Here is a 19502-nt window from a genome sequence, read left to right on the forward strand (position 1 = left end):
GGGGGTGTTATTTCATCATTTTACTGACATCACTCCTCAAGGAATATTTTTATGAGTTTGTAAACCATTATGATTTTAGAATTTAGAGTATCTACCAAATATTTTAAAAGCTGTATATTTATTACTTAAGTGTCCTGTATAACTATTTGGTTGGGTACTGTTTCTAGTAAATAATTACTATGTATTGAAGCCATGCGTTTCTAACACAAACTTTCTTGTAGAGATGGAAGTATATGGCAGAATATAGGGACAATATAACTATACATATGGAAACTTCTTTAGATATTTATTAAAGCAGAAGTAAACTACATTATTCTACATAATATTGCATCGTTATGATGCAGAAATTATTTTCTTTGTAGGAAATGAAAGAATTTGTCCATATCTCTGGCAAAGATGGCATTGTGGTGTTTTCTCTGGGGCCAGTTGTGCAAAACTTTACAGAAAAGGCTGATCTCATTGTTTCAGACTTGGCCCAGATTCCACAGAAGGTGAGTACAACCTCCAATCCTTATAAGCAGCCATTTACACAGTGAAGAAAGTGTGGTTTTCCATTTGGAATCTGAATTTCATTTTCTGCTTTGCATTAACAGGCACTACTTCTACATAAAAAATTTTAAAGCATTATAGTAGTGTATGTGGGAGCAACCAATCATTTGCCTATGAATTCTTGAAATTACTTTGGAAATACTTCTCTTTGTTGTCATTTGTTTGTGACAAAACGAAAAGAAAATATTAAGTTTCTATCTCACATTTTGTGATTTTAAATCTTTTTTTTTTTTTTTTTTTTTTTTTTTTTTTTTTGAGACGGAGTCTCACTCTGTCGCCTAGTCTGGGGTGCAGTGGCCTGATCTCGGCTCACTGCAAACTCTCCCCTCCCTGGTTCATGCCATTCTCCTACCTCAGCCTCCCGAGTAGCTGGGACTACAGGCCCCTGCCACCACGCCCAACTAGTTTTTGTATTTTTAGTAGCCGAGTAGCTGGAACTACAGGCACCTGCCACCACGCCCGGCGAATTGATTTGTATTTTTAGTAGCCGAGTACCTGGGACTACAGGCGTCCGCAACGACGCCCGGCTAATTTACTGTATTTTTAGTAGAGAGGGGGTTTCACCGTGTTAGCGAGGATGGTCTCAATCTCTTGACCTCTTGATCCATCCGCCTCGTCCTCCCAAAGTGTTGGGATTACAGGCCTGAGCCACTGCTCCAGGCCAAGATTTTAAATCTTAAGTTCTGTGCTAACTACTCAAAAACAAAAAAACAAAAACAATGCTGAAGTGTGCTAACTCCAGGGAACATATAAAGAGAAGGCCGATATAAGAAAGATAAAGAAGAATTATGCCCTAGAATCTCCTCAACATATTTGATTGTATAAGAACTCCATCCAGTGTACTTGGGCATGAAAGTAGAAGCTTAGATTCATGTAGTCTTTCTTATGAATTAGATTTTTCCAGAATTAAAAGGCAATTACAATTTTGATATTATAGTCCAGCAATCAGTTAATTTTAACTTTCTTGTTATTGCAATTGTAGATTTCCACTCTTTAGGTAGTACTATTTATACACTATTCAATGAGTTTTTAAAAATTTAATGATTAATTAAATTTCATAAAGCTCAATAAAAGCAAGTATGCTAATTAGGATTGTGAAATTCATTTTGCTTATGAAATTGGAACATCTATGTATTTCTATGTTTTCAAATGTAATATTTTCATATAGGTTTCCGATTAACAAAAAAGTGTGTGACAAAGGCATAAAAATGAACAAAATTCAACATTGAACATAAAATCTAAGTAACTTCATTTTCTTTTTTAATTGAAAATAAATTAATATATAAAATGAGGGAGCGAAGGAGGCATGAAGAAAAGCAGAAAGTAAAGAAAACTAACTATCCAAAAACAAATAGCAAAATCTAAAGCAAAGATATTCTATGAAGAGAATAGCATGGAAAAGACTCATTCCCATGATTCAATTAATTCCATCAAGTCCCTCCTACATCATGTGGGAATTGTGGTAGTTACACTTCAAGAAGAGATGTTGGTGGGGACACAGCCAAACCACATCAGGCCATTATGATCTCCTGTTTTGGTTACAAACGCACTGTTTTAATAATCCTTTCTAATTTTAAGGTCTTGACTTTACATGCCAATATTAGTTGATACAGTTGCCTGCTAAAGGAAAATCTTGATTTCATAACTGTCATCCTTTAAAAGTTGTGTGAGTAAATTTTGGTGGAGTATTAAATTCAAATCCATAGTATGACAAGTAAGACTGCCTAACGTCTTCATTCCAAATTAACTGTCTTTTGTAATCTCCTGCCCTCAACTTTCTCTGTGATCCATACACATTGGGATGCTCTCCGTATGTGCGTGATTTTTATCTTTCTGTTCTTTATTGGAAAATCCCTTCTTGGCCACACGCTGCCCAGGTGCAATCAAAGCTTTCATCTTCTATCATATGTTTCCTGCTTTGTTAAGTTTTTCTAATTATTTCTTATAGAAATCCTTGTGTTTTTTCTCTGGAACTGTAAACATCCTGTATTGTTCATGTGATTCACATCAAAATAGTCTTTATATTATAGCTATTCAATATATTATCAGCTAATTAGTGAGGGTCCACATAGGTAAAGTTATGTAAAATATTTGTTTTCCAAAACCATCTTGTACCTTTGGTCTTTGTGTGGAATGACAGAAAGTCTGTGTATGTTTGTGTTTTGTGGGAATTAAAATCTTTAAAAAAATCTTTTGTGAAAGAGTAGGTTAATGTATGTGGCCAAGATGACTGACTGAAAGTAGATAATGTGCATGGCTCTCACAAAGAGGAACAGAAGGGGTGAGTAAATAGAGCCCATTCAACTGAAATATATATTTTAGAGTTTATCCCATATTAAGTTTTTTCACTAATACAAAGCATACTTCTGAGATGTTGCAGATTTGGTTCTAGAATACTACAATAAAGCAAATATTGCAATGAAGTGAGTCACACAATTTGCTTTGGTTTCTAAGGCATATAAAAAGTTACGCTTACACAATGCTGTAGTGTATTCAGTCTGTGATAATATTAAGTCTACAAAGTACATGCCTTAATTAAAAAACACTTAATTGGTAAGGAGTGCTATTTATCATCTGAATCTTCAGTGAGTGCAACTTTTGTTGATGGAGAGTCTGGCATCAATATTGATGCTTGATAACTTATTATGGTGGTGGCTGCTAGTAGTTGGCATGGCTGTGGCAATTTCTTAAAAATAAGGCAACAATGGCATTTGCCACATACGTTAACCCACTCTTTCACAAAAGATTTTTTTCAGCATGCAATGCTGCCAGATAGCATTTTACCCATACAGAACCTTTTTTCAAAATTGGAATTAATCCTCTCAAACTCTAATGCTACTTTATAAAGTAAGTTTAAGTAATATTCCATATCTTCTGTTGTCATTCAACAATGTTCATAGCATCTTCACCAGGAGTAGATTCCATCTCAAGAAATAAGTTTCTTGGTCTTCTCTAAGAAGTAACTCCTCACTTATTTGTTTTATCATGAGATTTCATCATTTCTGTTACATCATTAAGTTCCACTTCTAATTATAGTTATCTTTCTAGTTTTATTATATTTGCAATTACTTATTCCATTGAAGTTTTGTTAAAGGACCAACAGGTTCATATGCTTACTGTCCAATAATAGTCCAATTACACTGAGACGTCAGGTTTGGCAGCAAAGTAGGAGTTTAATAATTGCAGGGCACTGAGCAAGTAGATGAGAAGAGAATCTCAAATCCAGCTCCTCAAGGAGCTCTGGACTGTAGGTTTTAAGGAGATCATACACGGTGATGGACTGGAAAATTTGGGTAATTAATTGGTCAGGGTAGTAGGAACAAAGTTATCAGAACAAGAAATGACATTATTTGCTGAGTCAGTTCCTTGTGGAGTCCTCTAGATCAGCTGGCATCAGTGAAGTCCCTCAGATCAGCTGGCATCAGTGAGGTCCTTCAGGCCTGCTGAGTCAGTAGTTTTATCAGTGTGCTGGACCTGAAGGAATACCTCAGAGGGAAAGTTGATCATTTCATAATGTTTAAGTTATTATCTATAGAAGAGTTAAGAGGAACTGTAATCTTGTAACAGGGTCTGCATAATTCTAGGACAATAGCCAAATAACTATGAGGAAGTGAGTCAGAGAACAAGCTAACCTAATGATTAATGCTGAATGTACTACAAGCTTGATTTACTTTTCTTTTTTTTCTCTCTTTATCTTTGATTACCTTAACAAAGTTTATAAAGATAGTGACATCTTCACACTCTCAATATCTTACATGATGGTTGCAAGAATCAACATGTATATGCTATATCATAAATGAACATTTAAAATATTACATTACATAAAAGAAGCCACTCACGAAATACCACATATTGTATGATTCCATGTATTAAAAATCATGCAGAATAGGCAAATCTATAGAGATAGAAATTCAGATAGCAATTTCCCAGACAGGGGAAATGCAGAAACTAGAGGTGGAGAGGAAAAGGCTAAAGGCTATAGGGCTTATTTTGGGGAGATAAAAGGGCTCTCAAATTGATTGTTATGGTAGATGCATAATTCTGTGGCTATACTATGAAACATTAAATTTTACATAATAATTGATAAATTGTATGATATTTAAATTATATGTCAACAAGGTGTACAAAATATGTGCACTATGTTTAGTCATTTTATCTTTAGCTTTGTGTCAAATGGACTGCAGAAACATGACCTTTCACTGCTACAATTCTGGACACTTCTAAATATATTGCATAAGACAAATGGCGTGTCCATACAAGATCTCTGATATTAGCTGAAGGATAGCACTCAGAAACATAAAAGGGAAATTAATCACATCTGTGTAAACAGGTCATTTACCTTCATTTGTCTCCTTGCCATCCACATGCTCGGACTGTTGATTTAATGATATTGTTTGTACTTTGAAGTATAAGGGTTACATTTTAACTTCTTGGTTAATTTATCTTTGGATAAAACCATGAGAAATGACAGAAAGGATCAGCAACTGGAAAGCAAGCATTGCATTGCACAAAGATGTCTGTGAAATGGACTTCAGTAATTCTGCTAATACAACTGAGCTTTTACTTTAGCTCTGGGAGTTGTGGAAAGGTGCTGGTGTGGGCGGCAGAATATAGTCATTGGATGAATATGAAGACAATCCTGGAAGAGCTTGTCCAGAGAGGTCATGAGGTGACTGCACTGGCATCTTCAGCTTCCATTCTTTTTGATCCCAACAACTCGTCCGCTCTTAAAATTGAAGTTTTTCCTACATCTTTAACTAAAACTGAGTTTGGAAATATAGTCAAGCAAGAGGTTAAGAGATGGATAGACCTTCCAAAAGATACATTTTGGTTATATTTTTCACAAACGCAAGAAATCATGTGGAAGTTTGGCGACATAAGTATAAAGTTCTGTAAAGATGTAGTTTCAAATAAGAAATTAATGAAGAAACTACAAGAGTCAAGATTTGATGTCGTTTTAGCAGATCCTATTTTTCCCTGTAGTGAGCTGCTGGCTGAGCTATTTAACATACCCCTTGTGTACAGTCTCCGCTTCACTCCTGGCTACGTTTTTGAAAAACATTGTGGAGGATTTCTTTTCCCTCCCTCCTACGTACCTGTTGTTCTGTCAGAATTAAGTGATCAAATGACTTTCATGGAGAGGGTAAAAAATATGATCCATATGCTTTATTTTGACTTTTGTTTCCAATTGTATGACATGAAGAAGTGGGATCAGTTTTATAGTGAAGTTCTAGGTAAGTATTTTTTTTTTCAATCTATAACTGATTTGTGTCTTTGAAACAGAGCTTATATAAAGCCATAAAGTCAGGGTAGTGGGGTTTTGGTAAGTGAATTTATAAAACAAAAATACAAGATGATCTATCAATCTCACAAGTATTATAGAAAAGCTCAAATTATAGGCTCAGTTAAAACCCTGGGGCCATCACTGACACAGAACACCGAAGGAAATCATAAACCTATGTATTAGTGCATCTAAGACTTTAAGCAATTACACATCTGTTTTACTATACATTGTTTTACATCTTAAATACAGTAAAATCCATCAAATAACATCTTCTTGAATGCATAGATTTAAAATGAGTAGTTACACATTTTTCTACAACTATCTATATAACCGCAAAAATTACTTTTTCTTGTAAAGCTTGGTTTTCTTATTTAGAAATCAAAAGATGTTCCCATGTTACCAGAAGGTTTCCTTCACAGTAGAGAGGGAGAATGTCTATATCTCTGATGCATAAATCATTAAAGGTAATTTGAAATTTCTAATGTTTCTATACTCTTTCATTAAAGAATTGGAAACCATTCATTTAAAGTCCAATCATCTTGTTGAAGTGTGAAGGTTTTTATATCTACATAGATTTTTTCAAACTATGTCTCTTTATTAAAAAATATAAGACAGATTAAGGTTGAGTACAAATCTTTATTTCAATAATTTCTCAAAAATTTCTAGCTATAATTTATAAATATATTTACTTAAAAATAATATTATTAAGATCTTAATTTGAATCTAAAAGTGTACAAGGATTTCAACCATACTCACAACATAGTCCACAGTTCACTTGAAGAACCAAAGACAAAATAATTAGCTTAATGAGTTGTGTAAGCTAGTCAATTTTTAGAAAATTATTTTTATGTGTACAGTGGAATTAATTGACTATGGAGCGCAAAGAGTTGTTTAAATGTCCATATGCTATGAATGAAGCTTTAAAAAGAAAAGAAATTGATGTTTAATTCTCTATGGCTTATTTTAATAATTGTTTGTGATTGTGAGTATACTGATGTGACATTAGAGATGTAGCTTAACCTCACAATTCTCCTACTACTTTGCTTTTCTTATAAATATACTTGGACAAAATAAATAGTACATAAAATAAAATTATGTCTATAGATGAATATATGTATATATTTTTCAAAACACAGTCATTTTGCCTATACTTTTGCCTACATTATTCTAATCCCTTTCAGAAAATAACCTAATGTAATTATCTTGTGTCATCCACCTTTTCTTTTTTTTATCCTTGTCAGGAAGACCCACTACATTATCTGAGACAATGGGGAAAGCTGACATATGGCTTATTCGAAACTCCTGGAATTTTCAGTTTCCACATCCACTCTTACCAAATGTTGATTTTATTGGAGGACTCCTCTGCAAACCTGCCAAACCCCTACCTAAGGTAAACATACTTTCATTGGTTTTATTTTGTTGGTTTTGAATTTTCAGTAGGATTGATTCTACAGTCTTCATTCAGAGTGGTTGACTTACACTGAAAGAAAGATGGGAAGTGGGTGGGGTAAAGCAGATACCAATTAGAAAGTCATGTACATATTGACACCATCACACGGATATGAGTTTTATGAGTACTACAAGTAGAGGGGAATACTAAGGAGACTTCAAAAACAGAGTTGGTTAAATTAAAATCTTCATTATTTAACACCTAAGAAGGTATTGATCATTCATTCAAATAATATTTACAAAGGGATTAGCACGAAACACAGGTAAGTACAGAATTTTCAGAGAAAAAAAAGGACACAGTTTCTGTCCCCACACACCTTACATTCTACTTCAAAAGATAGAATATGTGCAAGTAATAAAAATTATATAAAAACTATTATCTCAAGGAAAAACCCAATGTCAAGAAAGCATCAGTGGAGATAATAGAAAGTATCCTGGAGTCACTGATTACTAAGATGAGAGCTGAACAATATGCAAGAATAAGTAAAATAATGATGGGGAGTGACAGGCAAAAGAAGGAAAGCAGGTAAAGTGGTCAGGACAGTTCTCAAGTCCTCAGGTTTAGTTTGCAGGAAGAGACTAAGAATCAGATGATACTGAGAGGCAAATTAGAGCCAGATACATATTGGGAGTTGAAATATTTATTAAGCACATTGAAAGACTATGAAAAAGAGTTAAGACAGAAAGATATATGAAAAGATTCTCTTCTTTAAGAAGAGCTTTCAAGATATTCAATGATTAAATTGCAGGAGGGTCAGAATAAAGAGCCAACCATGCAGGAAATTTTGCATGGATTCAGGTAGCAGATGATGGAAAAGTAGACTAGAATGTTGATAGAAATAATGATGCCTACATTTACAAAAATAGTGGCAACTTCCTGTTGTGTGGAAAAAATATTAACACAGACAAAACACTTGAAATGTCTCTGGCCTGTAGTTAGTTACACATAAATATTATTAATTTTGCAATTATTGTTATTTTGTTATTATTGCTAATACTACTAATTACTTAACATGTGCAAGTCACTTGAGATATCATTCTTCATTTAATAGAGCAGATTTTTCAGTACATCAGAATTATATTCTCTTGCAAAGTCATAGTTGACAGACACCTGTGTCATGCGCATCCATGTGAAGAGACCACCAAACAGTCTTTGTGTGAGCAACATGGCTGTTTATTTTACCTGGGTGCAGGCGAGCTGAATTCGAAAAGAGAGTCAGGAAAGGGAGATAATGGTGGGGCTGTTTTATAGGATTTGGGTAGATAAAGGAAAATTACAGTCAAAGGGGGGTTGACTCTGGGAGGCAGGAGTGGGGGTCACAAGGTGCTCAGTGAGGGAGATTTTGGAGCCAGGATGAGCCAGGAAAATGAATTTCACAGGATAATATCATTGCTTAAGGCAAGGACTGGTCATTTTCACTTCTTTTGTGGGATCCCTGACTTCCCACAACAATGAGTTAGCTGAAATTCTAAAATTCTCCCATAGGTAATAAGGATCTTCACCAGTATTGCAGCTTAAAACACTTCCTCAATAAAATAAATGTGTTCCTGTAATATTTGCAGACAAACTCAGTTTCACTTGATCTTACTAAAGCATTTAAATCATTCTTCATTGAGATTCCAGGGGTTTACATATTACAGCATAAACATACCCTATGAAAGCAGATTATTTTTGCCATATGACAAGCAACTGATTAAAGCTTCCTGTGTCAACTTGTCTCAACATCATAGCTGCCTGACAGAGAAACACAGAGATGAAGAACAATGCATATATAATAAAGACCAAATAATTTATACCACTTGTATCTGAATAGTGCCCTTAGTTTCAATACCAAACTAATTCTGTCAACATATAAGATTATATTCTTTATGAAAGAACATAATAAATCCATATATTTTAAATTAATATCACACTTTTAAGACATATGTACAAAGCAAGCATTCTTTACCACATTAATATGTAATCTCTTAAAATATAATTTTTGTCCACATAAAGCTGAGTTTTTATTCCATTGTTAAAACTCAATATCTATGATGAATGCAAATTGCATGGGCTTTATATGATAACTTTCTCAAGAGACAAAAGCTGGGGTAAGGCTAATGAAAAATCTATGCCACCTTACCCTACTCTTGAAAGATTTCCCCACTCACAATAAGGGAAACTGATAGTGTCAGTAGGAAGGGGAAGAGAGTAGGACTTGTAGAAAAACAAGAAAAAGGATGACTAGTAATACAGTAGTGATAATTACTACTATTAGCTGTTGTCATTAACTTGCAGAAAGATTTGAATGCAAGTCAATGGTTGTGAAACCAATTCCTTGTTTATTATGTAAAATAATTGCTAACCCAGCCAGGTTGCTTTCATTTCAATTAAATATTAGATTCTCAGATAATTTCTATATAAGAGAATAAGACACTTGACAAAATGTATCAGGTGTTTTAAAAATGAACATTGCCATGAGTTTTATAATATATTCATGTGAAATCATAAAGACAAAAAAATTAATCAAGGTGTACCTATTCAACATTATGGAAAATATGCATAAAATTAACATTGGAAGTAGTTCAACATCTTAAATGAAGGAATGATTAAAAACTTATTCTATGTGCATACAATAGCATTACAATAATTTTATCAATGAAATATTCAATTACACTGTCAGCTGTAATACAAATAAAGGGAGTTAGAAAATGATAAAGGTAACAAGATGACAAGTTTTTGCAGGAGGAAAATATATATGCAGCAAGATTAACATTTTCTAAGTAAGTTTCACATGTGTACATTGAGCTATATAAATAGGACAAAAGCCATGATGAAAAAATATGTTTTAGATAAATGATATCACAACATAAAAATTTTAGAAAAATTTTATTTAAAAAGTTTTTCATGCTTTTTAAAAATTCTTGACATTAATCTTATATTATTTTTATTACATTATCACAGAAGAAGAAACAACCAGTCCATATCAGTGATGAATCTGTAAACAGAGGTTAGGTTCCTTCAACACTGCATGGATAAACAGGGCTCTTGGCATCAAGCTAGTGAGGTGAAACACTGAACACCAGTTACAGTAAATATGGCTACAGTCAACTGCAATCACACACAATACCTAGATGCCCCAAGTATTACCTGGAAGAGCAGTACAATGACTCTTACGTCAAGATTAAAAATCATATTTTAAAAAACACTCTGTTATATGTGGTCTGCACAGTTAACATTTGGAATTTTTTTCTTTGTTTTGTTAAAAACCATTAGAAAAAGTTTTACCACAATGATTAAATCCGAAAGTATTTAAGTTTAAATATTGGCTTACATTGGAGAACACAAGTCAGAATAATTCTCAATCGATTGTAGCCAAGCACATCTTCATAAGGAGTGTTATGTGGTGTGAGTGAGCTACTCAAAAGAGAGACAAGATCTCCCCTGCAGAAAGGCCTGGTGGCCTCTTCTATTCTGATGCAAGTGCTGTCTCTGAGACACAACAAAGTGATGATGAGAGTTCCTCACATGCAATTATAAATAGCAAATCAAGTTAACAGTGTGATTTCAGGTCAATAGGTGCTCCACCTAAACAATAACCTGAAAATATGATCATTCAACTATGCAACTGTATAGTGTAAAATTCTGTATTATAAATAAGACTCCTGGACTTATTCACAGAAATTTTAAATTACAATACCCGACTCCAGAATGTCAGTGGTTCTTAACTGTCAGCTTTTATATATTTATTTATTTATTTATTTTAGTTTTTCAAAAGCTACTGGAAAACTCTGACAAACTTTAAGTGAAGTATAAAGCACTGTAGAGAAACATATATGTAGATATAAAATTATCCCAACAGTGCGCAGCTTATCCTCAGAGCTCATAGTGAGGGAAGTAAACACTAATGGCTTCCAACTAAAAGAATCCTACAGAAAACCTAGCTGAAATCAACACAAGTGATTTAGTAGAACAACAATATAGAATTAAAGCTGAAGGGTGCTACTTTCCAAGAACCTATATTAGTAATTTTAGTAATATAAGAGAAGAGTCTGTGTGTAATATTTTTAACATTATCCCCTGATTACAGTGTAATAGCTCCATTTCTTTTCTCCCTTACACACATGCACACAAATACATACACATACACACATAGTTACACAAATATCCTAACAGCGTCCACCTATCTCATATTATATATCTAATTGCAAAACCCTGAGTGATTGAGTCAGTTAGAAAATATTATTTACTCCAATAATTCCTTAAAATACCTGATTTTCTCTCTTTAGTAACTTGTACTAATTCAGTAGTGCCTGCTGTGCTGTTTTCTTTTGTGATGAAACAAATTATTTTTCACAGGAAATGGAAGAGTTTGTACAGAGCTCTGGAGAAAATGGTGTTGTGGTGTTTACTCTGGGGTCAGTGGTCACTAACATGAAAGAAGAAAGGGCCAACGTAATTGCATCAGCCCTTGCCCAGATTCCACAAAAGGTAAGATGAAGTGTCTTACTGGTGTGGAAAACTACTGAAAGAGGCTATTAAAGTTTGTAAGTAATCCAATCATAGAAACTTCTGACAAATGTGAAGTTGACCAAAATTAAATGTGAGTATCCTATTTACATCAGTCTTTGAGTAGTTCTGATTTACCAACATCCCTTGATCTCGTTCCTACTCTTTTTCTCTTTTTGCAGTTTAAACATTCTATAAGTTTTGAATTCCACTCATGGATAAGATATTTTCTTTACTGTAACAGGTTCTGTGGAGATTTGATGGGAATAAACCAGATACCTTAGGTCTCAATACTCGGCTCTATAAGTGGATACCCCAGAATGACCTTCTAGGTAAGACTCAGGTGAACAAATACTGGATATATTAGTAACAGCACATTAGAGTGTTAAGAGTTAATCATGAAACAAGCTTTTTCAATGTTTGTTAAGGAAAAACAAAATGTAACTTCTTTATATTTATTTACCAGTCTAAGGGGAAAAAGAATATGCTATAATTATTGGCATTTTATGATATACACTCATATTCTTTATGGTCAGAATCAACAAGAATCTTTATTTCTGGTATTAATATATCTCACAGAATTTTTCAATAACTTCCTGAGCTGTCTCTCTGTCTCCTATTTCTGCAACTTTACGCCTGTTGTTTCCTCTCCTGCAGGGTTATTTCAAGTGCCACCAAAAATAATAGCTCTTCTATCATCAATGACTCTGTATTTTCTGAAGGATTAAATTGCTAATCTTAATCATAAAGTGATGACAGGTCATGATGAAGTGTGACCTGTCCTTCCTCAATCCTAGCACCACCATCAACCCACTGCCTGCTGCCTTGCACACCCCACATATCACACTCTGTGACTGCACTTAAAACAGCAGTTCACTTCATGCCCATCTCTTTGCTGTCTTCTTTATTGTATATTTTAAAAATCTAGATGACACTTTTTTGCTAGTCCAACTGGAAATCTTGTATTGTTTTGCAGTCTGAAGTCACACACACCATGCAGCCTTCACTTGCATACCCAGCACAAGTTCGTGTTTTTCCTCTGAAGTCTGAAAGCAATAGCAAAATAGTTCAATGTGTCATCTAGAAAACACTGTCACTTTCAGAGCCTTTCATTGTGCATCTCATTTTATTCCTATGAATAATTTTTCTAAAATTCATGCAATCCTAGGTCATCCAAAAACCAGAGCTTTTATAACTCACGGTGGAGCCAATGGCATCTACGAGGCGATCTACCATGGGGTCCCTATGGTGGGCATTCCATTGTTTGCCGATCAACCTGATAACATTGCTCACATGAAGGCCAGAGGAGCAGCTGTTAGATTGGACTTCCACACAATGTCGAGTACAGACTTGGTGAATGCCCTGAAGACAGTAATTAATGATCCTTTGTGAGTAGAACAATATTTTTCAGTATATGGTATTTATAGATAGCTTCTCTTGTCAATAGTGAGTGTGAGTTTCATCCTTTTTATAAGAGAGTAATTCTGAAAGAATTTAAATGATTTAACCAGTCTGAAATCTGCTTTTATTTTGTATCAGTTATTAATTATTGTATTTGAAACCCATATGTCTAATGAATAGCCAGTTAGTGAAACAATTTTCTACACAAAAATACTTTTAAAATGATATAGAGAATATAAAAAATACATTTCTTAAAATTTTGACATAATGAATCCTTAGTAGAAAGGAAGAATAAATGAAATAATATAATAAGTATTTTAATTCTATATCTAAAATGCCTCAGAACATAACTATTTTCCTGCTGAAAAACTAACTTTTATTATTATCATTACTGTAATGGACTTGAAAATGAGACTTAATTTTGATACCATAAAATCTTTCTGTTTATGGTATAAAATACAAATATATTTGCTATGTTTACAGAGCCATGAAGCCATCACTATAGCATAATTTTAGAACATTTTTGTCGGCACAAAAGAAACTACAATGACACAGAAGTCATTTCCTATGACAGCTTAGCCCTAGTCTAACACTAGTTTGTTTTCTTTCTCTAGATATTGTTATCTCTAGGTATTTCATATAAATGGAATCATACAGTTTATGGTGCTGTGTAAATGACATTTCACCTAACTTATTTTTTTGTTGTTTTTTATGATATTAGTTTTATCCACATTGTTGTGCATTTTAATACTTCATTTCTTTTTACAGCAGTTTAATATTTTTTAGTAAGGATATGTCATATTTTAGTTGTTAACTTCTCAGGTCATTGGCCTTTTGATTGTTTCCAATTGTGGTTACTAGGAATATTGCTACACAAGTTTTTGCATAAACCTGTTTTCCTTTCTTTTGGGTTGATACTACAAGTGGAATTGCTGGCTCATGTAGGAACTGTATGTTTATGAAGAACTGCTAAACTGTCTTCCAAAGTACTTGTTTCATTCATCACTACCACCAGCAGTACAACACGGTTACGATTCCTCCACACTTTTGCCAAATGAGTTATTATCTATCTTTTTGTTATAGCCTTCTTAGTGGGTGTAAAATGATCTCTCATCCTGGTCTCGGATTGCATTTTCATTATGGCTAAAGACATTGAGAATCCTTACATGTGCTTACTGATCAATCGTATATCTTCTTTGAAAATATGTCTACTACAATCCTTGGAACATTTTTAAACTTTGTTATTTGTCTTATTATTAAGTTTTAAGAACTATTTACATATTATGGGTCATTTCAAATATATAATTTTTAAAACTTTTGTCCCATTCTGGGTGCACTAAATTCTCCTTTTGGATGATGGTCTTTGAAGCACAAAAAATATAATTTTAAGTCAAATTTTTAATAATTGATTTTTTCACACCCAAAGATATCAATGTGCAAAATTCCTTGCAGAGTCCAGCTGTCATCAATTCAGCATTTATAACTACTATCAATAATGCTATCAAATAAGGAGAGTGTCATCGAAAGGAATACGTTAAAATTACCTTATCACAAAAAAAGAAGTTTAATGAATGATAAAAATGCCTTTAAAGAAGATAGGAAATAATTGAAAAGAAACACAAACCAACTTGGACAAATAGAAAAAAAATATATAAAGCAAACTGGTTGATTTAAATGTGATTATGCAAATACTTTCCCTCAATCTAAAGAGACTTAAAAAAAGAGCTAATAATGGATAAAGACGTAAAACATTTGAAGAACACAATTTACAAATGGAATCTTATAATGTAAAATGATACATACACATGCACATATGTACATATACAACACACATGTATGTGTTATACATATCAACTGGAAGACATATTTTCTTAGAGCATGTCAAATAGTTATTTGAAGTGATATGTGGTGGGCAATAACCAAAGACTTAGTAAATATAATAAGATGTAATATCATAGAAACTGTATGATGCAGTCATAGTGGAAGTAAGGGAGGTTATAAAAACTATAATATATCTTTAAATTTTAGAGATCAAAAAATACACTTCAAAAAATGTTAAAGTCAAGAAGTGGATCACAATTATGCATCCAATTTTATCTCAGCAATTCTACTCTCAATTATATACCCAAGAGATATGTATAAATATATAAATCTAATACCATCTAGAAGAATGTTTATGACAGTTATCAATAGTGTCTAAAAATTGTTAGCAACACAAATACATATTAATCTTAAAATGAAGAAAAAATTTGTGCTTTATCAATCAACAAAATACTATACAGCAAAGGAATTATCCAACAACTACTACATTAATAAAAGACACTAATGAGTATATATTATATAATTCAATTACATAAAGAAGCAAAACTAATGCATGCTATTTAAAGTCAGGTTAATATTTAATTGGAGGACAAAAGTAGTGATTAAATGGTTCAAAAAAGAGAGTGATTCTAGGCAGGTTGTGATATCCTATCCTATACCACAATCCGAGCAGTATGTAAATAGATATCTTCACCTCAAAATAATGTTCAAGATGATCTTACGTTTTTGAACTATTCATTTAGTGTGCATATATTTATCTTTTGTATTTAATATTTAAATGTTTATTTTATGAGATATAATGCATTTTAAAATTCTAGGAATCAAATAGCAAAATAAGCACAGAAAATAGAGAAAATTCTAGAGGTTCCATCATAGTATGGTCAATAAAAGCCTCTCTTAGAAATAATCTTAGAAGGAAGCCATAAAAATGCAGAGAAGCATACTTTGGGTTGTAGCAAGAAGAATACTCCAAGAGCAAGAGAGAGGGAAAACATGTGTAAGGTGCTAAGACAAGAACAACTTCGGGAGCTTAAAGAAAAAAATAAAAGGGCAATCTAGAAGACAGTGTGCAATGGAAAAGTGTTAGGAAAAGAGCTTGCCAGTGTTTAACAATGTAGGTTTCTGTAGACCAAATAACAGAGTTGGATTTTATTCTTTAAATAATGAGAAGCCAGGCAAAAGTCTTAATCAGTGGAGTGCTATAAACTGACTTTAATTGCAAAAAGTCATTCTGGCTACAGGGTGGGAAACAGTAGGAGACAAAAGAGTAATGTAGAAGCATAGTGACTAGCTATGAGGCCTGTCACTCACCATGACACAATTACTTTTTAGGAACTTAGAGATGGTAATTCTCATATTACATTTTCATGATCTTTCTTACAGCACTTAAAATGGTTCATGATGTTGAGCACATTCTCCATATGTCTGCTTGAGAACTAACAGTGTAATTGAATTGTTCATAATACAAAGGATAAATGCTTAAGGAATGAATATCCTATTTTTCCTGATGTGATTATTTCACATTGTATCAAAACAACTCATATACCCCATAAATATATGCACTTAATATGTACCCATAAAAACTTAAAATTAAACAATTAAAAAAATTAAAATGCTTTATATTTTCTCTGCTTCAAAAAAAATTAACTTTCTTACCTAACATTCAATTTCTACTTTAGAAAACATTTGACAATGAGAAAAGTTCAATTTAAAAGCCAAACTTTCTATGATGACTCAAATTAAAGTACACAAATTCTATGTCAATTCTTTGACATTTACATTGAATTATTTGACACTTTAAAAGCCTTTCATAAACTTGATATGCACAGACACATTAACTTACTTTCAGTGTTAGTAAGGGAGGAGATCACTCCTCATACTGTCTTATGTCCAATTTCTGCCTCCAAAGAAAAAAGAAGAAAATACTAAAAGGCAGAAATGAAATCCACAAGCAGATAGCCTGGTGCCACTCTCTGGGCCGGGTAGTTAAAGATCGACCCCTGACCTAACTGGTAATGTTATCTATAGATTCCAGCATTTTATGGAAAAGCTTTGTAAAAATCCCTGTCCTCTTCTGTTCCGTTGTGATTACTGGTGCATGCAGCCCCCAGTCATGTACCCACTGCTTGCTCAATCGATTACGACCCTCTCACGTGGACCCTTGTAGAGGTGTGCGCCCTTAAAATGGACAGGAATTGCTCACTCAGGGATCTCAGCTCTTGAGACAGGAGTCTTGCTGATACTCCCAGCTGAATAAAACCCTTCCTTCTTTAACTTGGTGTCTGAAGAGTTTTGTCTATGTCTCTTCCTGCTGCATTGGTATCTTTATTTTTATCCTTCAGATATAAAGAGAATGTTATGAAATTATCAAGAATTCAACATGATCAACCGGTGAAGCCCCTGGATCGAGCAGTCTTCTGGATTGAATTTGTCATGCGACACAAAGGAGCTAAACACCTTCGGCCTGCAGCCCATGACCTCACCTGGTTCCAGTACCACTCTTTGGATGTGATTGGGTTCCTGCTGGCATGTGTGGCTACTGTGATATTTATCATCATGAAATGTTGTCTGTTTTGTTTCTGGAAGTTTGCTGGAAAAGGAAAGAAGGGAAAAAGTGATTAGTTATATCTGAGATTTGAAACTGGAAAACCTGATAGATGAGACTACTTCAGTTTATTACAGGAAGAAAGGTTATGATGCAAGATTTCTTTCTTCCTGTGACCAAAAAAATAAAAATGAAATTAAAAAACTTTTCAAAATTTACTTTGTCAAACAAAAATTTGTTTTTCAGAGATTTACCACCCAGTTAATGGTTAGAAATATTTTGTGGAAATGAAGAAAACACTTGGGAAAACACAAAATGATGTAAATCCATATGAGCTTGTATTGAAATTTGTTGAACTTATATTGAAATTTGTTGTTCTAATTCATAGTTTACACAGCTTAACTGTATTTCACACATTCTACATAAACACAAGAGCATGAAGAAGTCCACTGACAGTATCAGTGCTGTTTTGCACATACTCAGAATAATTTGGCTTCTTTTCGAACAGCATTGTATTGTTTTAACTGCTACTAAAGAAACCATTACATAGTGAAATTGTATAGAAAGTCTCTCTTCCTTTTGATATTTTAAGATGAGTAGTACTGCCAGCAAAGGAACAAAAGCTGGATGGAGAATGACTTTGATGAGTTGAGAGAAGAAGGCTTTAGTCAATCTGAATTCTCAGAGCTAAAGGAGGAACTACGTAATCAGCGCAAAGAAAGTAAAAACCTTGAAAAAAGAATGGGTGAATGGATAACTAGAATAATCAATGCAGAGAAGACCTTAAAAGAACTGATAAAGATGAAAGCCATAACAGCAGAACTATGTGACAAATGCACAAGCTTCAGTAACTGACTCGATCAACTGGAAGAAAGAGTATCAGCGACTGAAGATCAAATGAATGAAATGAAGTGAGAAAAGAAGTGTAGAGAAAAAAAGAGTAAAAAGAAATGAACAAAGCCTCCAAGAAATATGGGCTTTTGTGAAAAGACCAAATCTACATCTGATTGGTGTGCCTGAAAGTGACGGGGAAAAAGGAACCAAATTGGAAAACACTCTGCTGGATATCATCCAGGAGAATTCCTCAACCTAGAAAGGCAGACCAACATTCAAATTCAGGAAATACAGAGAATGCCACAAAGATATTCCTGGAGAAGAGCAACTCCAAGACTCATAATTGTCAGATTCACCAAAGTTGAAATGAAGGAAAAAATGTTAAGGGCAGCCAGAGAGAAAGGTCAGGGTACACACAAAAGGAAGCCCATCAGACTAACAGCAGTTCTCTAGGCAGAAACTATGCAAGCCACAAGAGAGTGGGGGCCACTATTCAACATTCTCAAAGAAAAGAATTTTCAACATAGAATTTCATATCCAGCCAAAGTAAATTTCATAAGTGAAGGAGAAATAAAATCCTTTACAGACAAGCAAATGCTTAGAGATTTTGACACCACCTGGCCCGCCCTACAAGAAATCCTGAAGGAAGCACTAAACATGGAAAAGAACAACCAGTACCAGCCATTCCAAAAATATGTCAAAATGTAAAGTCCATCAATGTTAGGAATAAATTACATCAACTAGCGAGCAAAATAACCAGCTAATATCATGATGACAGGGTCAAGTTCACACATAACAATATTAACCTTAAGTGTAACTGGATTAAATGGTCCAATTAAAAGACACAGGCTGGCAAATTGGATAAAGAGTCAAGACCCATCAGTTGACTGCATTCAGGAGACCCATCTCATATGCAGAGACACACATAGGCTCAAAATAAAGGGATGGAGGAAGATCTACCAAGCAAATGGAAAGCAACAACAAAAAAAAGTCAGGAGTTGTAATCCTAGTCTCTGACAAAACAGACTTTAAACCATCAAAGATCAAAAGAGACAAAGAAAGCCATTATATAATGGTAAAGGGAGCAATTCAGCACGAAGAGCTAACTACCCTAAATATATATGCACCCA

At 33.7% G+C, this 19502-nt stretch overlaps 1 protein-coding gene across 4 annotated transcripts; it reads left to right on the forward strand.

Annotated features, from left to right (window-relative positions):
- The first annotated feature begins 5062 nt into the window (after positions 1 to 5062).
- On the forward strand, positions 5063 to 17615 carry LOC112624280 (UDP-glucuronosyltransferase 2B33). 4 transcript variants are annotated; one of them, XM_025384796.1, is made up of 7 exons: positions 5063 to 5380; positions 5732 to 5783; positions 7075 to 7223; positions 11622 to 11753; positions 12016 to 12103; positions 12940 to 13159; positions 17336 to 17615. In XM_025384796.1, the coding sequence occupies exons 1-7, from the start codon at positions 5063 to 5065 to the stop codon at positions 17613 to 17615; spliced, it is 1239 nt and encodes a 412-aa protein (XP_025240581.1). The 4 variants fall into 4 exon arrangements, with proteins under 4 accessions (XP_025240581.1, XP_025240579.1, XP_025240580.1 ...); XM_025384794.1 differs by having other exon boundaries at positions 5063 to 5783; XM_025384795.1 differs by lacking the exon at positions 5732 to 5783 and having other exon boundaries at positions 5063 to 5531.
- Positions 17616 to 19502: the final 1887 nt, after the last annotated feature.

Source organism: Theropithecus gelada, chromosome 5 (assembly GCF_003255815.1).
Source record: "Theropithecus gelada isolate Dixy chromosome 5, Tgel_1.0, whole genome shotgun sequence".
Classification (NCBI taxonomy): Eukaryota; Metazoa; Chordata; class Mammalia; order Primates; family Cercopithecidae; genus Theropithecus; species Theropithecus gelada.

What these genes read in the sequence shown, in the direction of transcription:
- LOC112624280 (XM_025384794.1), top strand. Translation starts at nt 5,063, where the DNA reads ATGTCTGTGAAATGGACTTCAGTAATTCTGCTAATACAACTGAGCTTT. An exon ending in ACCCCAGAATGACCTTCTAG is followed by an intron (nt 12,104 to 12,939) that starts GTAAGACTCAGG and finishes ATGCAATCCTAG; the next exon opens with GTCATCCAAAAACCAGAGCT. An exon ending in ACAGTAATTAATGATCCTTT is followed by an intron (nt 13,160 to 17,335) that starts GTGAGTAGAACA and finishes TTTATCCTTCAG; the next exon opens with ATATAAAGAGAATGTTATGA.